General features: G+C 40.3%; 1 protein-coding gene across 1 annotated transcript; it reads right to left on the reverse strand.

The window, feature by feature from the left end:
• Positions 1-5,015: 5,015 nt before the first annotated feature.
• zgc:77849 (UPF0472 protein C16orf72 homolog) lies at positions 5,016-8,919 on the reverse strand. The gene is made up of 4 exons (XM_024259894.2): positions 8,478-8,919; positions 7,105-7,185; positions 6,603-6,878; positions 5,016-6,523 (listed from the first exon to the last, which is right to left on the reverse strand). Exons 1-4 carry the CDS (start codon positions 8,671-8,673, stop codon positions 6,285-6,287), a joined length of 792 nt encoding a protein of 263 aa, XP_024115662.1. The 5' UTR covers positions 8,674-8,919; the 3' UTR covers positions 5,016-6,284.
• Between the last annotated feature and the right edge of the window lie 591 nt (positions 8,920-9,510).

A 9,510-nucleotide genomic window follows, 5' to 3' on the forward strand; every position in this document is an offset into this window, starting at 1 on the left:
TTAAGTTTTCAACTGATCCATATTAGCATTTTTCTCTTTTGAATTCAAATGATGTCCCTGCCATTGTACTGGCACTGAAGATAAGTGCCAGCAAATCTCCACATTTGAGAAAATAGCACGCACGAGGGGATGCTGAGACTTCTAAAGTTAAAAAGACATATTTATGGGGTTTTTTTGGGCAAACTTTTTTGTCAAGTAACGAGTGTGCAGAACCTCGTGAAGGGCTGAGCCCTCTGCAAGGGTGGTACACAGGTCAGGCTCTGTCAAAACCTAATGGTTCAAGAAGTCAGAGCAGGTAATGCCTGCTGAAAAATTTAGAATGTGCAAAAACTGAAAATCACTTCAGGTACAGCGTATTCGACAAACGAAGTGGCGCTGAAGCGAGGTCAAGTGGGAGAGTGTGAAGACAAGAGTGTGGGAGTGCATGAGTGAGGGAATATGTAGACGAGCTCATCCTATTTGTCTCCTGTCGGGTAACGCTGGCTTTATCAGTACAAAGTGGTGAGCAAAGGGACTTATGCTTCATTTGCAAAATTTGGCCCCCATTCCTTTCCGTCTGTCTCCGACACACACTCATATGTCTGTTCCCCTCTTTTCCTCCCCACATTTTCTCTTTCTACACATCATTAGTCTCTGTGGGGATCTTCTTGTTCTCTCTTAGGAGCTCAGTAAGGATTTAGGACCCCCTCTCCTCCTATACTCTCACCTATCTCCTATCCTCATATCCAACTCCCTTATTTTCCTCGACCTTTCATTCCCCCCGAAAATTAAAAAAAAAATAAAAGCATACACAAACTGTATTGCACTCCATGCACAAACATACGGAATCAACCACAAACCAATCTGTGCCCAGCAGCTCAGCATCAAATCCTCATACGCTTTGAGGAAGAGGGGGGACCTCACGATCATTCCTGCCCTTTTTCTGCCCCATCACTTATTTTCTATCTCCTCCTCTCTTCACTCATTTTCTCCATCCTTCTGTGCACATTTGGTAGCTTCTAAAAGGAAATGCAGGAAGGACTGTCTCCTTTTAAACCTTTCATGTCCAGTCCAGCGATTGCAGCTCACAAGTCGAGGAGGAGTCACAGATGAAGAACGTCCGGACCAATTTCCCTCTAAAGGCACGCCCCCGAGAAAAACCGGAGCAACCTGGTGGGATTTTTACCTGGAAGTCTGCAGTCTGTCATCTTTGTTTTGGCACATTACAGGGGCTTTGGAGATGATTCAGGCTCATGTGCTGGACACTGCTACCGCCCTGTGGCCATTCCTATGAACTGCACCCCCTCCTGTGTGTTGACCAGTGGATTTTCAGACTAGTTACATCATGACCCCCCTTATCACACTTACTAACACTACTACCTTTTTTTTCTTTTTTAATCTACACCATCAACACAACCCCACCTCTCACTGGTGGGAAATGCTGCTCAACGTGTTGCCATGGTGATCCGATCTGGGGGTTTTATTTTCATGGTTTGTGGAAGACGGGGAGGTGGTGATGCACAGGGAGCTCTGAAGATGTTTGCGTGCCCATGTAGAACCCAGTATGTCTGAGAGGGGGAGGAAGAGGAGCAACCTTCTCAAAAACCCAGCGCTCTCAAAACACCAGACAGATCTTGTTTTCTCATGCATGCCACACACACCGCTTTACCTGCTGCTGCTGCTCGTGTGCACAAAACCAAGACCAGAATCTGTCTCTAGGGAGTGTTTAACCTCTTCTCCCTCCTGTCCCCCCCTTCTACCACCACCACCTCTCCATCTACCATCACCACCTCTGATCTCCGGCTGCTCCATCTCTCTAGGGACACATTTTCAGGCTGCCTGATTGGCCTCGACTTATGTGGATGTGCTAATGCGTTAACATGTGTGGGTGTGTGTGTGTGTGTGTGTGTGAGTGAATAAGTATGCTGCCCTCAATCAATTAGCGCAAGCTGGTGCAGCAATTACCATTATCTGTTGTGCCTCTGCTGCGTGTTTCCATGCACATTCACACACGCTCACCAAGGGTAAGTAGTGCATCACTGATCGCCAGCTGTCTACCATTGAAGACTCCCTAACGGTCAAGCCCACACAGAAATGCAATCGCTGATGAAAAGCACATTTGATTGTGTGTCTGCAGTGGTTCAAATGAGTCAGGCCAGACGGCATCCTTCGAGGACACCTATATTAAATGTGTGTGTGTGTGCTCAGGAGTGTGTGTGTGTGTGCAGCCCAGATGGCCATCTTCAAGGATTTTTTTTCTTGAACGTTCAGACACTTGTTGCTTCTCACCATGTCTAGTTCTCTCCTTCTCTCACCCCCTCTTTCTCCTTGACACAAACGCACACACACTGTGTTTCTTTTGAAGTGTGAAGCAGCTTGTGGTCAGCTCTTTTCCTCTCCCATCAAATGCAGCATTTAGAGCTTTCACATGCATGATGAAACAAAACAAAACAAAAAAAAAACTTCACCGAGTTGTTAGAGGAAAAGGGAGCACACATTTTTGTCTCTGTGTGCTGTTTTTAATCTGACTGTAAAGCAGCAAAGGGAGATCAAAATGTGCTCTTTGTCTGGATGAGACCAGAAAAAGGAAAGATCAAGCACAGACTTTTGACCTGCTGGATCTTTGCCCTGGCATTTTAAAGCTCTGACACACTCCTGTCAGGGCTGGGTTGACAGTGACTCAAGGGAGACATCAGGACTAGCATTACATGAGTGTGCACACGTGCGTGTGTGTGTGTGGGTGTGCGGTTCTAAGATCTAAACATGCAGTTAGAACAATCCAGAATTTTGGGATCCATCACAGACCCTTTTCCAATTAGAACAACATAAAAAAGTTAATTCGTTTCCATAATTCAAAACATCACCTACCAATTAATTGATTTCAAGTGATTGTTCATTTTTACATAAATTTGTTTTTTTTTTTAGAAAGGACCTATAGCTTCAAAAGATTTTTGATAAAAAGTGAATTACTTTTTAATTTAACTTCAATAATCATTAATGCTTTAAACTTATTTTGCAGATGAATTTTGAGCTCAAGTACCACAGAAAAGTAGTTAGTTATTAATCCTTATTTTCCACGTTAACACCACTTGAAAACTTCTAAAAGCTGGGCATTAAAGCATTTTTATTGGTGAAAAGTGTTGCGTTTTTCATAGATTTTTAGTACAAATGTTTTGTGGAAGCGCATTCTCTAACGGAAACATTAGATCTCATGAAATCCCAGCCTGTCCCAGGGCAGTCGCCTTTGTTGTTTATTGATGCTTCAGTAAGAACCATTTTAAATGATCCATCTGTGCACCAAAATAGTTTAAATGACACCTAAAAATTGTATGATTTAAATAGGCTTTCAATGACTTTATTTTGGTGGTCCAGATTTACATAAACTTTTGATATCTCGTCATGCTTTTGTTTTGTAGTTAACTTGGTTTCCTGTTGTTTTACTCACTCCTTCTCCTTCAGTAGTAATATTTAATTGTCAGATTATACCTGTCTCATTTTATTTTCCTGTGCCTTATCTCAGGTTTCTCACAGTTTTGCTCCTATCCTGGGTCAGTTTTTGTCAAATTTGTCACGTTAGAACTCAGTTTTTCAGTTTTCAAGGTTCATGTAGGAAATCATTTAAGTTTGTGTCCTGCGATGTGCATTTGAATCCTCCAAAAGCTCATTTCATGAATTTTCTGGAACATTTTTTATTTATTTATTTAACAGTGTTTTTATCAAGAATTACTGAATACAAGAATAAAAAAATCTCAATTGTCTTGCAAACTAGCAGGATTGTATAGCCAGGCTCCCTTTGAACTAAACTGCCGTGTTCCGACTGAAAAAAATCTAAGGTAAAAATCTTTGTGGTCAAAATGAACCCCAGTTGGTATTTTGACAAAAAAAAAAAAAAGTTAAGACTGCTCTACTCACTCTTGAAAGACCAATCCATGCAAGCCAGACCGCTGTAATGCACTTCAACAGGGAGAGAGAAATACGTTCAAATACATTCATAAATCTCATAAATTTCGTGCAGTTTGGTTTTGGATTGATGATGTTGATGTGCTAGCTAGATGAGCCCAGACCACAGATTAATGAACGCTAGAGTTTAGTTGATGAAGCATCATTCACGGTGGAGAAGAGGGTGGAGGAGGACCAGAGAAACCATCTGGAATGTGAAATAAAAGATCCATAAAGTTAAAGGCAAACGTATGACTGATAGGCTGACAAGGAAGGTGCCAATGTGTTCTGAATGAAAGCATAATGACAAGTAGTGTGTGGGGTGAAGTAGCAGCAACCAAAAGTACCTGGAAGTGAAGTGGATCGTATTCATTAAAGCTTCCTTTTATCGGGGTGTGCCAGGTGTAGCTTTCACACCTGCAGCTGCTGCTTTGTTTTACTTGCCTTTATTCCACTGACTTCCTCATTGATTTAGAAAGTCATGAAAAATTATCTTCAATTTGAGTACCAGCTTGTCATTGCAAAAGCTAGAACACCTTAAGAGGCCCTGATTTATTTTTAGAAAAGGTCCCAAATTGAGGAACGAACTACCATCCTGGCTTGTTTCATTACATTTGACAACTCTTGAATTCTCTGGCTTCAAACTCACCAGGATGTTCATCAGCTGTGCTTTAGTTTCTCCTTTTCTAATGTTGACTTGTCTTAAAGTGACTTCAAAAAGTACTGATTACAGAAAAAAGAATGGTTGAAAAAGAAAATCTCATAAGAGAAAAATGTTCTATAACGAACAATAACTCAAATATTTTTTATTTTCCTGTTCCTGCTTTTGTCAGTGTGTCTGTGCGCAGATTTGAGTTTGCAAACTAAAGAGGATAAACTGGTGTCGCTCCCTGTTGTTTACTGAATCTAAAGTACCTAATGTGTCACTGCGTGCTTCAGAAAATTCAAGAAAAGACGAGATTCTTACTCTTCAAATAAAGAATCTGGCAGCTGCAACCAGTCACCCAAACAGACCTTTTTTCCATTCTCACCTAAAATATTAATAGGTCACCAAGTTCTGCTTTTGTTTTTCTTACAAAGACAGTCAACAACTCTTCCCACAGGTATTTGTATTATCTTTATTGTCAGAATCATTACTATACAAGGACATCCTGATGAATTAACACTTCTTTTTACAATATGTACTACATAACAGCACCCACATTATTTACAATACACAAGATTATATCACAAAGCAGTGTGCAAAGTGAGCAAAATCAGGTTTTGCTAAACTAATACACCCAATAATGTATAACCCGGCGAAAGATTATCTCACAGCCATCGGCCTTTATAAGTTCACAGACATTTGGTTGGCCACTGTAATTCTCTAAGTTTAAAGCTGTTATAGCAGGAGCTTTTTTTTGTTTCCTTTACTTTTTAAAATCAAGAAACGTACAACGATGGGGATGGAGGAGGTTTTTTTTCTATGGTTAGGTCAAATGTAAACATTAGTGCTGACTTAAGGGAAATGTATAAACTCAAAAAGATGAATTAGTGTGGCTTTGAAATAGAAACAAAAATTAAAGTACTTTTTTAAATTCAAATTTAGCTACAAACATCACACTACTCTTCTCTTTTGTATAATCTGAACTGAGCTGCTTTGTGATAAAACCCTGGTTTGGTCTGCAAAAAAGCAAATAAAGGTAGGAGTGAGTTTTAGTGAAAGAGGAAACAATCACGCACGCATGCACGCACGCACACACACACACACGCACTTCCTGTTGCACATCAACTAGTTTACACAGTAGCAGCCTCAAAGGCAAAAAGACCTATAAGACACATTAAGTGGCAGTTCAATGTCAGATATGCAAACACACAAAAGCCACAGAAGAAAACACACAAGTGTTTTTCAATCAAGCCAAACAGCAGAAAGAGTTCAGTCTCCTCATCGGGTAAGACTTCAGTTTAGTTTGACCCACACTCCACAAAAAAGAAAAAAAAAGAAGCTTTCTTGGGGGCAGAAAGAACTACAAACAGAAGAGAAATGTCTAATGCTTTCAGTTCATAAATGTGAAGTTGATTTAAAAATCAAATCTATTTTAAAGATTTCATTTTAAGGCTGTGCTTCTTTGTCAGACCAACTGAGCGGAGAAAGAAATACTTTAGACAACTCAACTTTGAAAATGAGACTAATTTTCTTTTGAGGCGGAAGTAGAAGGTGAGAAAACAAAGGATGAGTTAACTACGCAGTCTGGTAATAGTCACATGTTTAACTATAGCATTGCAACTAAGAAAGAGGATTTTGTGGCTGGCCAAGGCAACAGTCTCCCATCACATGTCCAATCGGCCATCGACGAGAGGACAGAGGAGTTAATAGTGAAAAAAGTTCAGAGCATCCTGTTACGTTTATGAGTGGGTGAGTCTGTTATGACGTCGCTACAAGGTGCAGACACTCGTTTACGATTGGCAGCAGAATCTAAATGAAGTGCCATTTCCTCAGCAATAAAGGTGTTGAGGTCCACATCATGAAGGCCATTTCTACGACGACTGAGGGGCTGAGCGGGGTGAGTCGGGGAGCCGGGAGGACCAGAGCGCACGGAAATGCTTGCCATGGCACCACTAAGACCTGGAGGGAAACCATGAAAACGGTATGAGCCCACTTCAACTTGACAGCCTTACCTCATGTACCTTAAACTATGTCTGACCGTGCAGGGCTATGGCCTCTCTGAAGGGCTGCAAGTCGGTCTCGACAGAACTGTCAGTCTCTGTGGGAGATGATCGGCTTGAAGACACCATGGCGACTCTTGGCGGGGCGCGAGCGGTTCGTGGAGGTGGAGCTTTGCCACATAGAAAGCTAATAAGGTCCTCTCTTCTGATAGTTCTTCGTCGTTTCTTAACCCATGCTATCACCTCTTTATTTCTCCGCTGGTGGCCTAAGTGGATGCCCAGGTCATAGCTCCGCTGGTGAGCGTCCATACTCTCTGAAAGCACAAAGGACCACGTCTCTTCATGAAACCAGGAAGATTCTTTAATTCATAGCAAGTCACTATCAAGTAGCATAAAGACACAGGAATCAAGCTGCGTCATTTCTTGAGTTCAATCAAAAAAAAAACAAAATTTAAAGTCCAACTTTACTGTGTGAATACGAGCAGACACTTAAAAAAAAAAATAATAATAACAAGGAGACGTCAGTCTAGTAATACTTGCCTTTGTACAGGTTAGTGACGGCTGTGGCAGCGTTCTGGAAGGGAACCCACATGGAGAGACCTTGTTGCTGACATACTCGATCTATGAAATACATTTGGACACGGTTAAAATAAATAAACTTCTTGAATGTATATAGTTATTCTTTAAAACATACTTTTAAAAGGACATTTTTCAATCGGTTAATAATGCAAGTACTATTTAGCAACATCAACTTCAAAGTTTTCCCCTGATTTTATAGTAATTCTTGTGCCACAACTGTTAAAACTTTTATTTAAAAAAAAAAATAGTATTCTATGCTAAAAATCCAGGCATGTTCAATAAGAAATCAATAAAAAAAAAAAAAATTTTTAATGAGGAAAAGTACCCAGAAGAACTCTGTTCCGGGCCTTCTCTGTGCATATTATTGACAGAACTACTGTCTGTAAACACAAGTGAATCTGCAAGCAGAACCATTTGCAGCAGGATTTCAAAATAAACGTGAAAATAAAAGTTTTGAAAGCAGGTTTCAAACCATAAAACGTTATGTTTATAAGCTGATTCACTCTGTACATAAAACTGAATATATTGTGTATTGTGTCTAAAATTGGAAGTTTGGATCAAAACGGTAAGATTAAAAACAAAGACAAAAAAGTAAACATTGATCATGTATCCAAATGTTTAAAAACCCCAATGTGTTTAGAGAACAAGATGTTTAGAAGAAACTTTAAAATGTTTTCTACAAAGAATCATCAATGTGCAATAAAGGTGGTTTTGTGTATGTGTATGTGGCTGTGGTGGTGGGGGTGTATTAGTGTCCTAAAATAGAATATTCCATTAGTTATTGTTACTTTAAAATGTTCGCTGTTGTTTAACCTCTTTAACCAAAATCGCCATTTTGATTAGCCAAATACATAACAATAAATAATCCCCTTTGAGTACAGGCTGTGTCATATCTGAAGTAATCGAACGATCATATTGGATCATCTAACAGAACTGGTGAGCTCCTTCACCGAGTTTGGTCAAAGCAGACTGTTGTGAATAAGCAAAGACACAACTCTTGACATTTCAGGACTCGAGGAATATTCGCCTTGTCCGCAACTCTGACACTGACCGGCTATTTGCTGCAGCTAGCTAGCGCTAGCACAGGCGGCTTCATTAGCTTCAGCTAGCTGGCCGCATATCGGGGTCACAACGACAAAATCGGTAAAATACGATAATTGTGTAAAACACACAATGTCGTGTGGCTAAAATCTAATTCAAAAACACTGTACTGCATAATATAAGACTGAATAATACTAGCATTTTATCGATAAAGTCCCTGTTTAGCCGCTAAGCTACTAAGCAATTAGCTTGTGTTAGCTCGGGTTAGCAGCCTAACTTGAACTTCGGCATACCTTTATACAGCTGCGCCACAGCAGTGGCAGAGTTTTGGAAAAGGTGCCACAACTTTTGCTGACTTTGTTCCGTCTCCTCTTCGTTTGGAGTATCCTGTTCAGCCTCGGCTAAACACTGCCGCTCCCATTTGGAGAACCAGTGCTCGGGGCCGTGCTCCTGAATTTCAGCCTCTCCCTCCTCCTTCTTCTCCTCCATAGCTAACGTTAGGCGTTAGCTTAAAAGCTTCGGAGCCGGCCTTCGTATTTCAGACAAAATGTTCGGTTTTTTTGGACTACTTAACGCTTACCTCTATCGATTGTTCTCGACAAATGAGTTACTTAGCTCCAACATATGGAGAATTGAAGAAAAAACTACTGTTAGAGGCGCATTGTCTGCATTGTCGACGCCACAACAGCACACCCAATGTTAAACACACTAAATTAAAGAACGCAGATGACAACACCTTTGGATTTCTCAATCAAGCTCCTCCCCTTTTCCACTTTACCGAAAGACGATTGGCTGTCCAATAGTTTAGGGCGGGTCGTTCCACAAAACACGAAGCTTGATTGGACAACTGTAGAAAAGAGAAAAGGTCAGAGAAAAACAAAGTTGATCTCAAAGAGAAGAGCTTTCTGCACAGTTGCTGTACAACATTCATTTCGCTAGGGGGGGATCTTGGATTTAGAAACATTAGGACAAAGTTAACTGTCATTTTGGGACAGAGGCGTTTGTTAAATATAAAGTCCTTAATGGGAATGTAAGCCCAAACAAGATGTCATAAAATGCCGACCCAGTCAGATATTAAGGTTATGCAGCCATAATTGATGAAAAATGTCAGACTTTTTTGCAAAAATACAAATGAAAAGTAAAATAAAAAAATAATTCAAAATTGCCAGACTGTGCTCTTGTTAAAAATTGTGCAATAATACAATACAAAATGTTTATTGCAAAAGTATCATGCTATTATTTTAATTTACTTCCCTTTTTTGGTCAACTTAGAGCCCTCACTGACCCATTTTTCAGTAAAGTTTTAGACAGCACACCACAATGACA

Source organism: Oryzias melastigma, linkage group LG1 (genome assembly GCF_002922805.2).
Source record: "Oryzias melastigma strain HK-1 linkage group LG1, ASM292280v2, whole genome shotgun sequence".
Taxonomy (NCBI): Eukaryota; Metazoa; Chordata; class Actinopteri; order Beloniformes; family Adrianichthyidae; genus Oryzias; species Oryzias melastigma.